Source organism: Sminthopsis crassicaudata, chromosome 6 (genome assembly GCF_048593235.1).
Source record: "Sminthopsis crassicaudata isolate SCR6 chromosome 6, ASM4859323v1, whole genome shotgun sequence".
NCBI lineage: Eukaryota > Metazoa > Chordata > Mammalia > Dasyuromorphia > Dasyuridae > Sminthopsis > Sminthopsis crassicaudata.
Genome location: NC_133622.1, coordinates 188,045,364 through 188,065,982, shown reverse-complemented (window position 1 = coordinate 188,065,982; position 20,619 = coordinate 188,045,364). Strand labels below are relative to the sequence as shown.

The 20,619-nt window shown below is 37.9% G+C and overlaps 1 protein-coding gene across 5 annotated transcripts in view; it reads left to right on the top strand.

Moving 5' to 3' along the window:
* Nucleotides 1-20,619, top strand: part of CFAP99 (cilia and flagella associated protein 99) — a 175,910-nt gene that overhangs the window by 141,960 nt on the left and 13,331 nt on the right. For 4 of the 5 annotated variants that reach the window (XM_074276854.1, XM_074276857.1, XM_074276855.1 and 1 more), the window contains 4 exons: nucleotides 398-549; nucleotides 8,520-8,725; nucleotides 18,504-18,685; nucleotides 19,670-20,405. In XM_074276854.1, coding sequence (XP_074132955.1) covers nucleotides 398-549; nucleotides 8,520-8,725; nucleotides 18,504-18,685; nucleotides 19,670-19,872 — 743 coding nt within the window. In that variant the 3' untranslated portion in view covers nucleotides 19,873-20,405. Of the gene's footprint in view, nucleotides 1-397; nucleotides 550-8,519; nucleotides 8,726-18,503; nucleotides 18,686-19,669; nucleotides 20,406-20,619 lie in introns of those variants that run through there. The other variant, XM_074276858.1, reaches the window with a different exon arrangement.

Below are 20,619 nucleotides of genomic sequence, written 5' to 3'. Positions count from 1 at the left end.
AGAAATTAAGAGATATAATGCAGAAGCATTATTTTGAAGTAGGGCCAGGACTAGCAAACTCCCTCCATCCTAATCCCATAAAATGGAGACTCCTAGAGGAATTCACCAATGGGAAAAGGCAACTGACCTGACAAAAGTATATTCCAGAGCAAGAAGGCCCTAGCCATTAAGGAAAATTTCAAAATGAGACAGCAACTGAGACATGGCTTGGAGTCAGGAGCAGAATGGGTGGGGGGAGCAATCCTTGTACTAACTACATTACATTTTACTTGGGAGTCTCAGGAGATGGGTATTCTGCACCTCCTGCCATTATTTTTATATATGTATGTATGTATGTATATATATATGCCTTATACAATATTCTGCACCATGGAAAATCAGTTATTTTCCCCTTAAGCCCAGGAAGTGATTCAGGAGATCAAACAACTACATGAGCAGAAACTGGAGATTGACAATGAAGATAGCAAGAAAAAATGTGAACGAATCCACGAACTCCGAACAATTGAATCTCTTCCTGTGATAAAGGAGCAATTGTTTGACTTTACCAGGGTAAGTCTGTCCAGAGTGTCTCATATTCATACAGTGATATTTCTATTAATTGTAAAAATTAATTCTATTTAATTCAACTAAATATTTATTAAGTCCTTCCACTGTGCAAGATAGAATAAGAAGAAAAAAAATACTAGAGTCCCCTTCCCCAAAGAATTTATATGGAAGGGAATGGAAACATGCATATACAGCATATATATGTATATATACATGCATATATGTATAAATAGAACATTGTAAGGTGAAAAGAAAGATCCAGACAAAGTGCTCCAGCAGAATTTGAATGAAGAGGGACCACTCTATGGTCTTTAGCTGCAAGGAGTCCAAGGAGGCTTTAAGAAAGAAGTGATATCTGCAGCAGAAAGGCCTTAAAGGAAGATAAATATTTTAACAAGTGGAGATGAGGAAGAAATATATTCCATGTGTGGTATGACCGACCATGTGTGGAGGCAAGAAAGGACAGAAAAATTTCAGGAATAGCTAACTGTCCAGAATGTAAAACACATTGAGGGTTTATTATGCAAAAGTAATCTAGGTTGAAAATTAAAATTAATGTGGTACCACAAAACATTCTTTCTAATTTCTGGGTTCCATGGCCAACAAGATGGAAGACTAGATCTGCTACTCCTTACCTCTTATCTCTCTCAGATAAAAACTATACACAACAGGTAAAGCAATTGTAAATATTATTTCCATAGGCTAAGACCCCAAGAACTCTAATGAGGTAACAACTCGATGAACCCACAGCAGAAAAGGCTATTTTCTAATTTCATCACTCAGTCCTCCTCCCCTACTGACTCCCATAAGCAAGTAGAGTCTGACCCAAATGCTTGTGTACCATTCAGCAATTCCCTTAGTGCTGGTGCACTCTCTACAAGCTAATCCCGCCCTTGCTTCTGCCCTTACCTCACCATTTGGTGCAACAAGCAGTAATTCTCAACTTTTCCCCCCAAAATGTGCAGAAATCAGAGTGGGGGAGTATAGGACAGGGAGAAGCTTGTCTTGCCGTGGGTGATAGAGTGACTGTGGTTGGCCAGAGAACTAAAAAACAGAGGGAAGTGGGATAAGTTGGCAATGTCTATGGGGGAACAGGAAAGTGGACGTTCCATCAGGCCTGAAGGAAAGGGAACTGGCATCCAGAATCAAAAGAGGGAAACTGGAATAAAAATAGAAGTTCTGGATAATTTGAAAGAAGAAAAGTTTAAAAAAAAAAAAACAACAACTATATACCACAAGCAAATCAGATTGAATTCAAAGACAGCATAGAAACAACTTAAGAATTATAACTCTCTTTAGAAAAACATGACAAGTCAAAAAAAAAAAAAAAACTTGAACACTGTAATATAATAAATAATATAAGAAAATTGTCCAGAACTTATGAACACAAAGCAAGCAAAAGAATCTATAGATCACCCAGGGTAAGGGAAGGTTGCAAAGAAACCCTATGCTGCAAACTTCAGTACACATAGTGGTTAAATTTAAACAGTGCCAATGATGAATAATAAACTCTGCAAGTGAACAGGAGAAAGACCTTCATTATAGAATATCCTAAAAGCATTAGTGCTTAAGCTATTTTAAAATTTTTACTTAATCTACTTTAAAAAAATTAATATTGCACCAAGACTTTTGGGAAACCCTGTATAAGGGGAAGGACTTTTGAATAGCACAAAACTATTTTGTCCTCACACAGTAGAGAATGAAATAATGCATTCCAAAGAGCAAAAAGGAGCTGAAGCTGCCCTTCACCTTTCCAGTTTTATTCATACTTAATTCTGTTCAAGCAAAAACATACAATGTGCTGTCTGCCAAATCCAGCCTTTTTCACTGACTGTCCCCCATGTCTGGAATGCCCTTCTTCCTCATCTCCATTCCCAGGCTTCAAGTCTCAGCCAACCTCTCTTAGGAATCTTTCTTCCTCCCCATACTCCATTCCCCAAACTAGTATCTTTTCTTTGAGATTATTCCCAATTTATCCTATATATAGCTTGTGTGTACATAATCGTTTTAAGCTTAAGCTTAAATACTTTGGCTATATAATAAGATAAGACTCATTGGAAAAGACCTTGATGTTGGGAAAGATTGAAGGCAAAAGGAGAAGAAAGTAGGAGAGGATGAGATGGGTATATAGTATTACAGAAATAACAATTGAACAATATGTGCTTGGACAGGCTTTGAGAGATGATGGAGACTAGAAGGGCCTGGTCCATGGGGTCATGAAGAGTTGTGACCTACTGAACGAGTGAACAACAACATAGTAGTTTGCTTGAAGTCTCCCATTTTGGAATGTAAGTTCCTCCAGGACATAGACTATTTTTGCCTTTCTTCATATTCCCAGCACTTAGCAAAGTACCTGGCATACAGTAGGGGATTAATAAATGCTGTTGACTGACTGATTTTGGCTGTTCTAGATTAACTCTGGAGCAGAGATACTCACAATTGCCATCGAGTCAGACTGAAGAGTTTTGAGGTTGTGTCTCCAAATGATGAGGTTTGGCTCAGGGCAGGGAGTTGTCCCCTTTGGTCGGTGCAGTGGTCCTTTGTAAAGGAATTTATGAACCCAGAAAGCTAGAGTGGCAAAAAGTTTATTATTGGCATTGGGAAGTCAGCCTTTGTTAGAAAGACTGAATTCCTTGGTAGCAAGATCCCAACAGAGGGATATAAAGTTTTTAGCAGAAAAATCCTATCCTAGCAGAGAAAGTGAATAAGGTCTTGTTAGAGAAATAGGAGAGAGAGATAAAGAAGGAGTAACACTGAAGGAGAATGTCATTTCAGCGGGCAGAGGGTTGCAGCTGAGCAAGCTACTTTAGATCTTCTGCCAGGAGTGAGCCCCAAGTTGCCTCTTTTTATAATTGAAACCTTGGCTAGAAGCTGGAGGCAGCTCTTGATAGGGGCTGGGAGCTGTTTGAACTGGAATCAGAATAGAAAATCTTGGATTGAATGAGTGTCTCTGAGTTAATTTCCAACTCTATAGAGTTGGAATCTCCAGCTCTGGCTAAGTAGGAGTGGTCCTGTACTCAACTAGCCCCACCTAGATAACAGAATGAAATCATTTTATCTTGATTCCCTGGGGTGGATCTCTCAGGGTAGAGCTTAATGTTCCCCAGAGTCAGCATTTTGGGGTTCCCCTTGTAAAGACCAGTAGACATATACTGATAGCCTGTTTGTATTTTTCAAGAGAGGTAAATCCACTTTCCCCGTAATTTATTAAGAGACAAGAGTTTTTGGTTTTGGTTTTGGTTTTTAGGAGAAAATTTTACTTTAAAAATAACTAAGAGAAATAAAAAGAAATCACCAAAACCAGAAAATTAAGTCTTCCATTTTCTAGTTCAAAACTTAATTCATTTCAGCATACACTAAATGCTTGATATAGAGACATGTAAAGCAAGATAACCCATGATCTCACAAGAACTAAAAAATTTGGTGGTCTGGCCACCAAATGGTTTGACTGATACAGTTCCTAGGTAATTTTAGACCAAATTCCCTTCCTTCGCTTCAACTCTGTCCTGTTTTTCTTTCTTTGGTTTATCTGGGCCATATAATTTTGCAATTTTGAATCTGGTTCAATTGTTCAAATCTTGATTTAGTTTCCCCAATGTCTCCATAGTCTCCATGGTAGATGTTGTCCAGATTTTGAAACTTTCTGTACCATGTCAGCTCCCTAGGAAAGACGCTTAGAATGGAGGGAATTCATTGGTTGTTGTCCTTCGTTCTTGAAGAGGACCAAAATGACATCACTATGTTGAGTTGAGTTCAATGGGGCCGACTGTGGCTGATCAGATCAATATGAACTTGGATTGCTCTGCCACAGGTCGGACACAAATACTCCCTTTGAACATTTGGGGTGGCATCTCCAATTTTGCGCATCTCTCATTTCTTCTGAGCTAATTTAATTGTGTTTTGCTCATAGAGCATAGCACTTCCTCTGATGAAGCTGCTGAGCCCGTTACAGGACTGCTTTCTACCTTTGCTGCTCACGTGATCCATCTGACACTCACCTGCAGCTCTAAGAAGAAGCTGAGTGTCGTGTTTAAGGAGTGCAGAAAGGGGATACTTCAGAGGTGCTCTGTTATAAAAGCTTAGTTTGCCTGGTCAGGAACCAAGCTCATCAGACTATATGTCAAGAGATTCAAAATGTTAAGGGCCATTTTGAGCACTTGGGGTTGGAGCCCAGAGTTGCCCAGTGTTCCCAAAGTCTATTTAAGAGTATCAGGAATCATTCTCATGGATGGTGTTTCAGAGATTGGAAAAGGGATAATGGACTAGCATTTGTACTGACTGAATACATTTGCATGAGAAGAGGGTTAATTGTGAGAGCCCAAAGTGAGTCAGAAGAGGATACATTTGGAAGGCTACAAGGAGAACTATTATTGTCTGTAATTCTACAAGATGGGAGTGGAGAGAAGAGATATCTGAAGAATCAGAAAATGTTCTAAGAGCTGGTCAGTTGCTGGAAGAAGACGGCAATTGCAGTGAGAACTTACTGGAGTAATAATAGAAAGTGAAAAATATGTGTGGAAAGGAGATATTTGAGAATGAGTTTGAAGTACTCTTCTCCACTCTGCCTCTTGGATTTCCTCATATTAAGGGTATTTTCTTCATATACAATAGAATTGTTATATTCCCCCACTTGTACTTTAACTCTCCCATTTTTTTTTTGATTGTGTTATCTTCTAGTTAAGTATCTCATCATAGTAACTGGGTCAACTCATCCTCCTTTCATTAAACTCACCTTGCTAGCTTGCTTTGTGATTCAACCATCATTGTTATTGCAAGCTCCTTTCTTGGATTTCATCTGCTATGATTTCTAGATCTCCCTACTGCTTTCTTCCTTCATTGGAATTACTTTAAATAAACAAACAAAAACAAACAAACAAAAAAAAAATATATATATATATATATATATTCAGGGAGTTATTTATTTATTTATTTATTTGCTTATTGCCCCAGTTCCATTTAAAAGAATTTTTACATTTGTTTTTAAAACTTTTGAGTTCCAGATTCTCTCTTTTATCCTTACTCCCAACACCCATTAAGAAAACATGTGAAGTTATGTAAAATATTTCCATAAAAGTCATGTGGTGAAAGAAAATATAGATCTTCCACCCTAAAACATTTCTCAAGAAAAATAAAGTTTAAAAAGAGAGAGAAAGAGTATGCTTCAACCTGTATTCAGACACAGTCAGTTCCTTCTCTGGGTATAGATAGGATTTTTCATCATAGATTCTTCAGAGGTTCATTGTACTGCTAAGAATAGCAAAGTCATTACAGCTGATCATCCCAGAACATTGCTGTTACTTTGTATATACTACATTTCACTTTGCTTGAGTTCATGGAAGACTTTTCAGGTTTTTTCTGAGAGCATCCTGCTCATCATTTCCCATAGAACAAAAGCATTCCATCATAATCACATACCACAAATTATTCAGCCATTCCCCGATTGAAGGGCACCCTTCAATTTCCAGTTTTTGCCCTGAGAAAAGAACTGCTATAATATTTTTATACATATAGGTCTTTTTTTCTTTAGGATATGTTGGTGCATCTTGTAGCCAGTTTTTTCCCTTCTCTTTCAATCAGTGCACATTGATGTATGGAACTCAAGAATCTTAACTGCATTTGGGACTTGGGGTCAGAGCAGACCTGAAGTTAAAGGTGATGCCTTAGAGCTGATTTGTAGTCTTTTGAGGGATGTCCCTATCCCAGACAATACTCATATAGCAACACAGTGATTTTGTGTCAAAAGCTATAAATTCAGATTCTATTCCACACAATCTATCTACATTGTGGGCTGCTGGTTTTTGTTTCAGATGAAGATGGGATGGGAACATGATCAAACTTGATATGGTAAAACAAATATTGCAAATAATACCCTGGAGGAGGCTTCTCCTCTACTTTATCACTTTGGTAGGAGGTAGGGATAGTAGCCTTTGCAAAGCTATTTGTTTTACTGCTCCAGATAACTCTGGGCCAATTACACTGGTTTCTTCACTAATAATAAGAACCAACTAGTCCTACAATCCCTGTTCCTGGGCAAATGTAGCATCTCCCTTACCACCATTTTCTTACTATCTAATCTCTCACTTCCTGGACACAAGTAGAATATACTGTTTTCTAGTCATTACTCCCAAACTAATTTTACTTATATCAGTTCACATCTTCATCACCTTTTCTTTGACTATCTCAATTTATCATCCCTAATAATCTTCCTACCCCAGGCTCTTTCCTCCTCCAAACTATTCTCCACATAATTGCCAAAGTTATGTGAATGTTGATCAGCTGGCCTCCAAAATAAAGGAGATATGCTTGTCACAGAGGCAGTTCGAGGATACAAAACATTTGCAAGTGTATTGTTGAGTTCCAGTCCATATATGAGACTGAAAAGTCCATCCAAGAGCTGGCCAGATGGCAAGATTAAACACTCATTATATCATCCTCGTCAACCAGCTGGTATTGTTTGAGCTGGAAAAGCCCTGAAAACAAAAGTTATTGACCCTTAGAGACCACATTCTCTCTCTCCTTTGTCCCAAAGTCAAATTACAGAATTCTTTCTCTTCCCAATAAAGATAAGCTCTAATAAACAATAACGAAAACAATGACAAAATCCATCCTTTGCCTTCTCTATACCACTTCTCTATACTTTTCTTGATGATTTATCATTCAGAAATGGCTAAGGTTAGGATATCAATGTATTTTACATATATGCTAGAACCATAATATGAAGGAAGAGGACTCAATTGAGATTCAAGAGACCTAGATTCTAGCTCCATCCCTAATACCAATGATAACTCACACATCCTTCCACTGAATCCCTCCTCCAAGGTATAAGGTATAAGAGCGAGCATTTGACTAAGAAGCAGTGGACCTGGTTTTGGATCCCAGGTCTTTCATTTGGAGTCTCATATGATGTTGAGTAAGTCAGTAATACTTTCTGAGCCTCAGTTTCCTCATGTGTAAAATCTCTAAGGTTCCTTCCAGCTCTAAATCTGTGACCCTATGCATTCATGGCATGGAAATGGCCAAGTTCCCAAATAATTTACCAGGAAAGTATAACCTCTGGCAGATTTTTGATTCAAGTTAAGAAATCTTGAAATAGGAACCTAACAACTGTGCTTTCTGTCTGAGGACCAGCCTAGCTAAGGGCAACAAAGCTCATCGCCATCTTTGGTTGGCCATCAGAGAAGGAATTGGTTCAGCCAGAGAAACCCATGAAACTACCTACAAGAGTATGAAGGAAATATCCACCTGGATGAAATTTTTAATCTTACAAAGTAACCACATTTCTTTTGACCTGAGTGTTTTTCTCACAACTTTAAGAAGTAGGAAGTATAAGAATTATGAGCTCTACTTTTTCATACAAGAAAACTGACACTAAGAAAGGAGAAGGAAAAGGAGAAGGAACTTGCTCTTGGTCACAAAACTTGTAGGTGTGGTGGAAGTGGAATTAAAATCCTGATCTCCTTGATTACAAAGCTAGTGCTTTTTCTGTTTATCTAATCATGTTCCTAAGTCATGACATGATCTCGGGCATGTCATTTAACCTTGTTGCTTTCAGTTTATACCTCCATAAAATGATAGGATTGTTGTTGGCTCTACACAGTGATGAAATTTTACATGCCTGGATTCCCATGAAGGAAAGAGGGCTGTCTCACCATAATATGACACTGATTTCTTTTTTATTATTATTTATTTATTTATCATAATTTTTATTTATCAGATATATGCATGGGTAATTTTATAACATTGACAATTGCCAAACCCCTTGTTCTAATTTTTCCCCTCCTTCTCCCCCCCCATGGCAGGTTGACCAATACATGTTATATATGTTAAAGTATAAATTAAATACATTATATGTGTACAATGACACTAATTTCTTAATTACTTTAAGCAAACATCCCAATTCAGAAATTCAGCCACCTCCATTTTGCAGTAGGACATTTCCATCCCGATTATTCCATTGTTCTCTCCCTCTCTAGGATGCTGGTTATGGTCTCATGGGGGAAATGTCCTTGGTAGAACTTCAGGAACGGTTGCTATTGGTGAAGCAACAACAGAAACGAGATGAAGAAGAAAAACGAGACCAGATCATCCGGGAAAAGCAAGCTAAGATGGACAAGCTTCTGGAAAAGACTGAGCAGATTGCCATGTGCCGAGAAGCCTGTGGGAGAGCAGCTGCATTCAAGTCAGTACTTAGTAGGAGAATACATTGGTCAAGGGGTGGGGGAGAACCTTAAGTGACCATAAGTTCAAGACAATCCACCAGTATGGCATGGCAGCCAAGGTTTTAGGCTACATTAATGACCGTCTCTAACAGCAAGAGAACACAATAGTCCCACTGAACTCCGGTATTGCCAAACCAGATTCGAGCCATTGTTTCCAATTCTTGGTGCTACCTGTTAGAAAAGATATTGATAAATGAGAGCACATCCACAGAAAGAAAAATAGGTTAGAGAAGGGACTCAAAACCACCCATTCATTTAAGAAACATTTATCAAGTACCTACCTATGCATGTCCTTCTTGGCTCAGAGTCAGGAATATCTGAGTTCAAATCTAATCCCAGATTTTCACTAGCTATATTACAAGTCTGCCTCAGTTTCCTCGACTATAAAATGGGGATAATAATAGCATCTATGTCCCAGATTGTTGTGAGACTCAAGTGAGGTAATATTTGTAAAATTCTTAGTACAGTGCCTACCTCATTAATAAAGCCTGGATCCCTTCCTACCCCTTCTCCTCCACACACCAGTGGTGTGAGTTTGGGCAAGATACTTAACTTCTCATGCCCCCAAACAGATTTTTAAGACTCTTAACTTGTGGAGAAAGTGCTGAGCTGTATTATAAAAGGTGTTTTCTCATTGGAAGTTCCTCACATCATTGAAATCACAGGTTCAAGGAAAAAAAATTAAGTCCCTGCTATGTATGAAAATTCAATCATTGAGGAAGATGCAAAGATTAAATTAGACATAGAAGACATGGCCTCTGTCCCTTTAGGACATAAGAAAGAAACTGTTAGAGCTAGGAGACAACAGAGAGTATAGTATATCTGGGCCAGAAGAGACCAGATAAATTAATGAATTAAGTAGTTAATTGAATTAACAATAGTTATCATTTACACAAGGCTTTAAAGAAAGGCTGCAAAGAATTTTGCATATATCTCATTTGAACATCAAAACCATCTCAAGATGTAAATAATGTAAATATCATGAAACCCATATTCCTATGTAGGTATCATTCTTATATGTGGCTAGATAAGAGTTCCTAACCTAGAGTCAGGAAGTCCTGAGTTCAAATTCAGCCTCATATACTTAATAACCGTATGATCCTGGGCAGATTATTTAACTTCTAATTGCCTCGGTTTCTTCACTTGTTAAATGAGGATAATAAGAGCACCTACTTCACAGAATTATTATGAGGATCAAATGAAATACTATTTATAAAAACACTTAACACGGTATACATAGTAGATTCTATATAAATGTTTATTCCCTTCCTATTTTGCAGAAATGGAAGGGAAATGATATGTCTAAATTCATCTAATGACTTAGGAGCAGACCCTGACCAGCAACTCAGATCTTGAGTAAGAGTCTATAGGGTCCTTTCCACTCTTATGAGGAATATCCTCTAACTTTCTAAAAGTTCTTTGGCTTCTGATTCTGCTCTTTTTTCCTCTGGGAATTTGGTAGATTAATTAACTTTTTACTGCAAAGATCCTGAAAGTTTTATCAAAGATAAAACTAGTGATACCCTCAATTATACCACTGTAGATGAAAGGGGTTGGATAAAATATTCTTGAAAGCCTTTCCAGCTTTCCAGCTCTAAATCCAGTGATCCTACTAATATCAATAAGGAGATATAACTACCTATAATTTCATGTATCTAAAAGATTCCACATATGCTCAAAGGTAATACAATTTTAAGCTAATGTAGAGAAGTAAGGTTCTGGGCTCACTATCCTAACTGCCACTAAGTCTAGCCCATCAGACCTCCAGAGGGCATCTTCTACTTTTCTCCCCTCCAAGTTCTAGAGGGAATCCTAAAAGGCATGTGTTTATTAATGAAGGCTTATCCAATGTGCTCTCCAATATCATTTAACCAATTAACTTCTATTAGCTTTTACAAAGGGATAGTTACTAAGAAGATATAGCAAGGACTGAAGTCCGACAACATTTCCCTTCCCCAAAATGAGAGTCTACTCCCCCCTTACTTGGGACAGAGGTACCATGCATTCATGGACACATGGAAGCTGGGTAGGAAGATGAGGCAGCTAAAGGTTCAGGCCTTTGTATGTACTCACTTCTGGTGAAAAAGACAATTAAAATCTTTTTTTTACAGTAAGCCAACTTTCTCCTAGAGGATATTTGTTCATACTCTAAAGTAGGGAGAGGGGTATCTACATTACACATACTTGGCAGCAGACATAACCACCCTGTGAGGCTGGCAGGAAGGGCTAATTATCTCCATTTTATAGGGCAGAAAACAGTCTCAGAATAAGGAACTGTCTATTCACAGTCACATAACTGATGAGTAGAAGAGCCAGTTCTCCCTGATTCCCAATAAATGCTTTTTCTGCTGTATCATGATCCATGAGAAAAGATAATTTTATCAAAGTGATTGCATTACTCGTTTTGTTCCCATATTCAGATAGGAGCACAATTCGAATGTCTTGGGGGTTAAATAGAAATTTCTCAATGTAACACTGAAGGCTCTTTATAGATAGATGCATAAATACATAGATACATAGATAAATGGATAAATGGAAGGATGGAAAGATAGATAGATGGATGATCAAAATGAACAAAACACCTAGATAATAAAACATTAAATTTTAGGAGAAATGCAAAGGGCTGCTTAAAAAATGTCCTTCAACACTACAGGTGTTTAAATAGTTAGATAGATAGATAATCAAAAAACTCCTAGGTCATTAAACATTAAATTTTAGGAGGCCTTAAAGTTCTTCTGTCAGTGTGACAAATTCAATAGAAAGAAAAACAAGAAAGAAATTACAGAATTAAACAGGGAAAAGCTATACTTATGGAATTTCTTAAATCAATTTTTAAATCAATTTAAATCAAAATTTCTTAAATCTTATTTATGAAAAAATATTAATCACATGCTTGGACACAAAGAATTCATAAATAAATACAAAAAGATAGAAATTCAAATTCATCTTTTATGAACAATAATGCAATAAAAATCAATAACAAAATACAAATAAAATATGAAGGCCTAAATTAAAAGCAAAAATACCAAATAATTATTGAGCCAAAGACTAAATTATAGATTTTGTAAGTGAAAAATAAATAGTTCTTCACATAGTAGACATTATATTCATTCCCACAATCTGTAGCAGAAAGTGGTAAGTCCATGGGTGTGAAATATTGCACATATTTTCAGATTTTTAAATATAATGATTAGTTTCATTGGGAAGATTTTCTCTTTTTTTTTCTTAAAAAAATCTTTTTTAAATGGGATAGTTCTCTGGGAGAAAGGAGGGGAGGGATGTAGGAGAAATTTTAATAGCTACATAAAACAAAAAATATCAATAAAAATTATTTTTAAATAAGAAAAAAACCTTTCAAAAGAACTATAAGCTCCCAACCAGCATCTTTAAAATAGTTCAAAACTGCAAATAATAACAGAAATGTGATCCAAATATAATCCCACACTCATGAAATAGGTAAAAATTCTAAAAGTCAGGAAAGTCTAGAGTTGACAGAAATGTAGGAAAAACAAGGCATGAGAGCATACTGCTTCCAGAGTTAGAAGGGGGCAAAGAATTTTATCAAGTAATTTGTAATTGTGCAGAAGAGTTATAAAACCATTTATACTTTTGATCCAGCAATCCCACCAGTGATTTATGCCCCAGAAAAGTCACTAATTACAAGAAGAGATATCCCCATGAAAATATTCATAGCATCACTATTTGTTTAGCAAAAAACTAGAAACAAATTTTGTGCCTAATCATTAAGGAAAGGGTAAACAAATTGTGATAAATGAAGAATAGTGTGTCCTAAAGAACAATAAATAAAAAGAATTTGAGAAAATATAGGCAGACTCATGAAGTAATAGAGTGAAGAACTAAAAGAAACAATATACACAGGGCATCTGGGGGGCGCAGTGGAGAGAGCACCAGCCCTGAAGTCAGGAAGACCTGAGTTCAAATTTGATCTCAGATACTTAATGCTTCCTGGCTGTGTGACCCTGGGCAAGTCACTTAACCCCAAAAAGGAAAAAAAAAGAAAAAAAAATCAATATACACAATGACTATAACTATGACCAAAAATCCAGATGGCAAAATAAAACAGGACAAGAAATCTGCAGCCAGGATTGTACTAACATACACCTTTTTTCCTTTAACAAAGAAAATTTCTAAAATGGGATGTAAAGTACATGTAAAAATGATCATAAGTATATGATGTTTTGTAAATTACTCTAAAAATACAGGAACCGCTAGGTGGCGCAGCGGATAGAGTCCTGGTCCTGGAGTCAGGAAAATTCATTTACTTGGACTTAAATCTGACCACAGACATTTATTATCTGTGTGTGACTCTGGGCAAGTCACCTAATCCATTTACTTCAATTTCCTCATCTATAATATGAGCTGGAGAAGAAAATGGCAAATCACTCAAGCTTCTCTGCCAAGAAAACCCCAAATGGGGTCACAAAAAACCCCACTGAAACCCAACTGAATAAGAAAAAAAATAATAATAGTAATAACAATAATAACCAAAAACTTAGACTTACAAATTGTCATTGTAAATATATAATGGCTACAAAGCAGAATAAAATGACATAGCCCAAGAGAGGTACAAAAAGTGAAAGATATTTTAAATAGGATCTTTTTAAAAAAAAACTCTTCTGAATATTTGAAATCATTTTCTAGAATACTGCTGGAGGACGTGATTCCTGACCTTATTTCACAGGAGATAATACTAAGATAGTATCACAGAACTGTTTCGGTCATTAATGAGATTCAAGGGCTGAGACTAGAAGCCTGATCTCAAACCCACAAGGCCCTACTGACCTACTGGAGAGCGTGTCAAAAAATCACAATGGGATGTGTTTCCTACTCTATTCTAAAAGTGGGCCAAATGGCTTTACCAGCATATGGCAGCCACATTGGGGTGTTTTGTCAGTGAGCCTGTCTGGCTTGGGAAAGAAATTAGCATTTATTTAGCATCTTACCTACTGTGTGCCAGGCACTGAGCTAAGCGCTTTTACAAATATTCTCTCATTTGACTGGCTTGGCCTTTATCCCCTACTCTCTACCTCCTCCTGTTCCTAAAGAAGAAGTCAGGTGCTCACAGTTCAAGATATCCCTTTCTTCCTAGCTGAAGTAACGGAGAGGAACAAGTGGCCAAGAATTAGGGAAATTTGGTTCTGTTGAGTCTGACATTCATATGTCACTTTATGATTACAAAGCACTTTACATATCACAACTCACTGGATGCTTATCACAGCTCCTTGAGGGAAACAGGACAGGGAGGGCTCATTCCCATTTTACAGAGGGAGAAACTAGACCTCCAATACCTTAGTTCCATAGTAGAACAGATTCAAATCCAAGTCCTCTGACTTTTCTAAGCCCAGAATACCCTTCTACAACATTAGAGCTATCTCTAATTATAAAATTGTTATTTGTTGTTCCATTATTTCCAATTGTGTCCAATTCTTTATGACCCCATTTGTTTTGTTTTGTTTTGTTTTTTTGGCAAAGATACTAGAGTGATTTGCCATTTCCTTCTCCAGTTCATATTGCAGATGAGGAAACTGAGGCAAATAGGGTAAATTGACTTGCGCAGGGTCACAGAGCTAGTTAAGTATCTGAGGTTGTTTTATGACCAAACAAAAGGCTATATTCATCTCTTCAATCATTCAAAAATTAATTGAAAACCTAATAATTGCAGGTCAATGTACTTGGCGCTCTGGCAAGATAGGAGTTCAGGTATTCTTATAAATAACTAAACAGTAAAATATAATGTGATAACACATTTTAAATATTTTAAATATAATATGATAAACACATTTTAAAACGAGAAAAGAAAATGAAGGCCCAATAATCAAAACCACAACCCTAGGCAAGTCACAAGCTTCTGAATCTGTGTCCTTACCCATAAAATGGACATAAATAGTCCCATAAAAGGCTCCCAGGAGAGCTGTTTATAATGGAGTTACTGCTCTATTAGGCACGTTCCAGTAACAATGGGCCAGTGAGTGGCTTCTTTCTCACTTGTTCAGTCCTTTCCATGATCCTTCACCACCACAAAGGTCATCTGTCAGTGATGCTCTGTGATTATCTATCATGGAACACCATCTCAGAAGATTCATGATTACAGGGAAACCAAAGGATAATGGAAAGAAGGCTGGTAGTTCTTATAAAAAAAAAAAAGGCTGAAGCATTTTATGAGCAATGATGTGTGTGTAAAAAAGAAATAGATTGTCCCAAAGAGTCATGTTTTCAAAAGAGAAATTGAGAATTGTCAATGTCCATATTAAAAAAACACATTTGTTTGCTTTTTTTTTCTTTCTTGTGTTTTCTTCCCTTTTAATCTGATTTCTCTTGTGCAACATGACAAATATGGAAATATGTTGAGAAGAATGGCACATGTTTAACCTATATTGGATTACTTGCTCCCTTGGAGAGGAGGGAGGAGGAAGAGATGGAGAAAAATTTGGAATGCAAGGTTTTGCAAGGGTGAATGTTGAAAACTATCTTTGCATGAATTTGGAAAAACATAATATTAAAAAATTAAAAACAAACAAAAAACAATGAGAAATACCTGTTGAAAAGATGCCTGGAGAATCAATGTAGCTGGCACCAGCTAAGCTATGTAATAGGCCACTAGGGGCACTTTTCAGTTTTGTCTGAAGTAGTAAGGAACCCAAGGTAGCTGTTCCAGAGCTGAAAGAGCATGGTTTCTAGACTAGGGGACAAGAGGGCTAATGAAATGACTAGCTGGTGAGAAGTAATGGGCAGAGACCCCGAATCTAGAGTCAGGACTACTTGAGTTCAAATGTAACAACAGATATTAACTAGCTATATAACCCCGGGTAAGACACTTAACCCTATTGCCTCAGTTTCCTCATCTGTGAAATGGGGACAATAATAGCCCCCACCTCACAGGATTGTTGTGAGAATCAAACGAGATAATAAGTGTAATGTTTAGCACAATGCTTGGCTACATAAATGTTAACTATTTTAAGTTATGAAGAAAGATGACTATAAAAATATAAATTAAAACAAAACTGAAAGGCAGCCAAACTCTGATTAAAAGCTGTGACCAGTATTGTCTCTAGAGGAGAGATGGTAAAATATACCTCTCCTTTTTTTAAATTGAAAAGTGGGGTACCATAAGTGGCAATTATATGGGTAGAAATAGCTAGGTGGCACAGTGGGTAGAGCTCTGGACAAGACTACCTCAAATACTTGCTAGCTCTGTGACTGCATTTACCTCAGTTTCCTCATCTGCAAAATGAGATTAGATTCAATGACTTCCAAGGTCTCTTCTAACTCTTAAGTCTCTGGCTCTGATTTAGAAAAAAAAAAAAAAAAAAAAAAAAACCTTTCTATTTTGCTTGCAGCTAAACAATCCTCAAGCTTTAGTCATGTTTTCATCATTCTTCAAAAAAAAAAAAAAAAAAAAAAAAAGTCTTATGATCCTTTGTTTACAAGTAGGACTTTGATGAATGGGGAAGTGGGACACCTTATCAGAAAATGTCTATGGCATTAAAAAGAACAAAAGGCATCAATAATTTTAAGTGGTGCAAGAAACAATTATCAAGGATGCGTAAGAAGAGGGAAAGGATGTGGGCTTGTCATGTAGCAAGAGTGGGAGATAATAGATGGACAGCCTGAGAGCTGTGCTCTCAGAATCCACAAATGCGAAGAGAATGAGAGAGAGTACCCCAGTCCACTCAGGGAAAGATTTATAAAAAGGTGTAGACACAAATCACATCTAGAAGGAAAATGTGAACGGGGTAGGCCCCAGCAAAGAGCTCACCAATCCACCAAAGGATTCCAGTATCCCCCCCCCTTTTTTTTTTCAGATAAAGTCCAAGGTAGCCAAAATCAAAATCAAAGCCATGAAGTCTATCCTAAGAGCACTGCTATCTCAGACTCAAAAGTTTCTCTGCTGCCTTCTCCTCTTAGAAGCTGTGTGTCCCTCACTTCATTTTCCTCAGAGTAAAGTGAGGAAAAGGAATAATACCTGCCTTCTAAAGTTGTTGTAAGAATAATCTAAGCAAAGTATTTTTCAAAGCTTGAAGTGCTATTAATAAAAATTGAGCAGGTATTGTTATTAACTATGCTGATTCTCTCTTAGAAAGTGTGGAAGGCCTTAGTAGGGGAAAGGAAATAAACCGTTATTAAGCACCTACTATGTGTCAAACATTTACAAATTTGATTTTATTCAATCCTCACAGCAACTCTGGGGAGTAGGTGCTGAATTATTCCCATTTTACAGTTGAGGAAATAGGCTCACCAAGAATCACTCAGGTTGGAAGTGCCTGAGGCTGGTTTTGAATTCAAGTTCTTGACTCCAGGCCCAGCTCTTGACACTGTGCCACTTAGATGCCTAGACTTTTTTTTTTTTTAATGTCAATATGGTGCTTTATTTTCCCAATTACATTTCAAAATTTTCAACATTCATTTTTGCATGATTTGAAGCTCCAAAAAACTTTCTTCCTTCTCTTATCTTCTCCCCCTTTTCCAAAGCAACAAGCAATCTGATATAGGTTATACATGTACAATCATTTTAAACATATTTCCGTATTTATCATTTTGTGAATGAACCATCAGAACAAGAGGGAAAAACTATGAGAAAAAAATCAAATAAAAATGGTGAAAATAGTAGGCTTCGATCTACATTCAATCTCCCTAATTCTCTCTCTGGAGGCAAATGGCATTTTCCATCCCAAGCCTACTGAAATTATCTTGGATCACCATATTGCTGCTATTAGCTAAGTCTATCATAGTTGTTCATTGCATAATTTTGTTTTTACTGTGTACAATGTTCTGATTCTTCTCACTTCACTCAGCACCAGTTCTTGTAATTCTTTCCAGAATGACTGGGATTAGTAAATATAAAGAATCTGAGGGAAGATTGTTTCACTCATGAACTCATTAGCATGAGAATTCTTTCTGGCTCTACCCAACCCGGAGTTCTCAGCCCATTTAGTTCTTGAAATAAATCAATGCTCTGATTTCTCCAATATTTTAGGAGTATTAGGAGTGATTATATATGGTACTTTCCAGCTTAGGTTGCAGCATCCCATCTATGACCAATAGAGTTCTGCAGACTCAAGGATTAGAACAGCTCCTATCTCCCATATCCCAGCTTTCATGTTTGTCCCTTCCCCAACTGAGAATGCAAAGTTCACCAAAGGCAGAGAATAGATCTGTTTTCTGAAAGATGACATAAAATGATGGAACGAGCATTGCCCCAGGAGTCGGACCTGAGCTAGAGTCCTGCCTCCACACCCCTTCTCTGTATGACCCTTGGAGAAAGCCCTGCCCTTTCTGAGTTTCCTCCTCTGTATAGTTTCACTTATACTAAAAGGATTATAATTGAGAAAAGTAAATTTTAAACCTTAAAAATGTTATGGAAATGTGCTTGTCATTTTAATAATAATAGATAAGAATGTTATGGAAATGTGCTTGTCATTTTAATAATAATAGATGATGAGAGGCCATGGGAAATAACAGATAGAAGGTGAAAAACATCTGAGTTCAGGTTCTGTTTCCAGCCCACACTGGCTGTGTGTGACCCTAAGTGAGTCTCTCAGTGGCAAGGGAAGCTCTCTAACTTGCTGAGAAGATGCCCATCTGCAGAGAGCCAGGGAGTTCCCAGAGAAACAAAGTCACTGGGCCTGAAATTTTGCTCTTAAGTATTAAGTATTGCTCGTACTAGTAATCCCTTCCATCTCATTTCTCTTCACTTTTTTGTCTGTTTCTTCTGCCCAGGGCTGAGGAGAAAAAAAAGCTTGAATTCCATACACCCAAAGCTGTGGTAAAAGATGAGCGCAATTTGGAACTGAAGAAGAAAATCCAGATGATAATGGAGCAGCGCTTACAGCAGGTTGAGGCTGTGAAGGCAGGAACCCCGGAAGATCCGACCAGAGCTAGTTCCATGGCTCAGGTCCAAGGTGAGTTCCTCCCAGAGAGATGATCTGTGTGGAGTGTTCTCTGGTTCACACTGAGCCAGCCAAATGCAGAATTCCTAGCTTCCCACAATGGCTTTGCTGCTAAAAAAATCTGTTTCTACAGCACTTGTGGAGGAAGGGTGAATTGGCCTATGGGAGATGCTCAGAATTGCTTTTCTTGGTCCCAAGGGACCCCCATGGGAGCTCTGGGCTCTACTGCCAGCCTTAAGTGACTCAGAGCTGTGCCCTGGTCAGAACACCATACTGCAGGGATCAGGGCATGGGTACCATGCCCTAGTCTCTTTAGACTCAGTAATGGTTCTTCAAGGCTAAAGTTATAAAGCATCTTTGGGGGATTGGGTTGTGGTGTATACACACCTACTACTGGATAGGCTGAAGCTGTTGGATTGCTTGAGCTTAGGAGTTCTGAGCCACAGTGGCCTAAAATATGACACCAGTATCGTGGTCCTTAGCGAGTAGAAGAGACATAGGTGGGAGCTGCAGGCTCCCTAGACTGGCAAACTGGTTCAGATTGGAAATAAAGCATCCAAAAGCTTCTGTGCTGATCAATAAATAGTACTATCAAGCTAGGAGGGGGCAATGCATTTCCAACATGGGTGAAAGAAGGGAGAGAAAGAACCTATCCCTCACAAAAAGCACCTTTCTCTGAGCAGCCCACAAGGTAGGTAAAAGAAGAATAATGACTCCACTTTTAAAGATGAAAATCATGGAGTTATAGATTTCAATCTGTGAGGGATCTCATAGGTCAGCTGGCTCCTGCTTGATGGTATTTCACTTTAAAACCAGATCTGTGGACCCACATTGTTGTTCTGGATCAGTAGAGGACATGATCTAAGACTATGAAAAAGCCACTATGGTAGGAATATTCCCTGCGACCTTCAGGGCCGCTTGAGTTTCCCTTTGAGGAAGTAAGTTGGAGACCCACGTTCTAGATATAGTGATGATCTTGTCTTTCCATTTTCCCAGACTCCCTTGGAAGAACAACACTGGAAAATGTTGGAGGAGAGCCGAATAAAACTTTACCAGAGACTCCAGAAAAACACAGCTGCCAGAGAAGCAGAGCAGAGAGAGCAGTTCCGTGTATCAACTCTGAGTGGAGCTCGGCCTTGCATCGTGAGGTCTTAAAATACCACCTCCTTTGTTCTGCCCACAGGCCCCTCAGGAGCTAGACTCCAGCCCTGGGGACTTGGAGACATAGGGAAGGTAGTTTCCCAAGAAGCCCAGTTGCCCAGAGCTGTCACAGAGATAGAAAGGATAGTAAGTCAGGGTGGGCAGAAGTAGGGATAAAGGACTTGGCCGGAAAGTCCTGGAGTATATACTGTGTGTCAGTAGTTTTCTAAGGAATTAAAATATACTAGGGGATAAAGTGAGTCTCCCAGCTTTGAGCAGTTCTACCTTTTTTTGTGAGCTATTTCTGACCCCTCCATAGTCCAAACGCTGGGGTTCTCTCCCAACAGAACATCTGTTGTAGGAATGTTTTTGTCGTGTTCCCTGCTGAGCCTCCTTCCTTGTTTCTGAGAAGGAAATCTGTACAGTTGGTGGTTCACATGGCCAATGTGTTGATTTGTTTGTACTCAATAATACTTAATTGTTGCAAAGTAGGATGTTTCTTGGGGTTGGTGAATTATTGGGTTCCCGAGTAGTGACAATGTTGAAAAAAAAATCAATAAAATGTTTTTTAAACATAAAGAAGGAAACAAAAGTATGTCTAGAAGAGCAAGGGGGGAGTATTACTTGTCCCCCTTATATCTAATTTATTTTACTTTCACTATTCCCCACAAGCCTGAATGAACTGATACTCCCATTCTGTCCCATCCTGCCCCATTCCATATCCATCACACAGGTGTGGTTTATTAGAAAGAAGATTGGTTTTAAAATAAGAAAAGTTGCACAGAAATCCTGGCCCTGCTACTTAA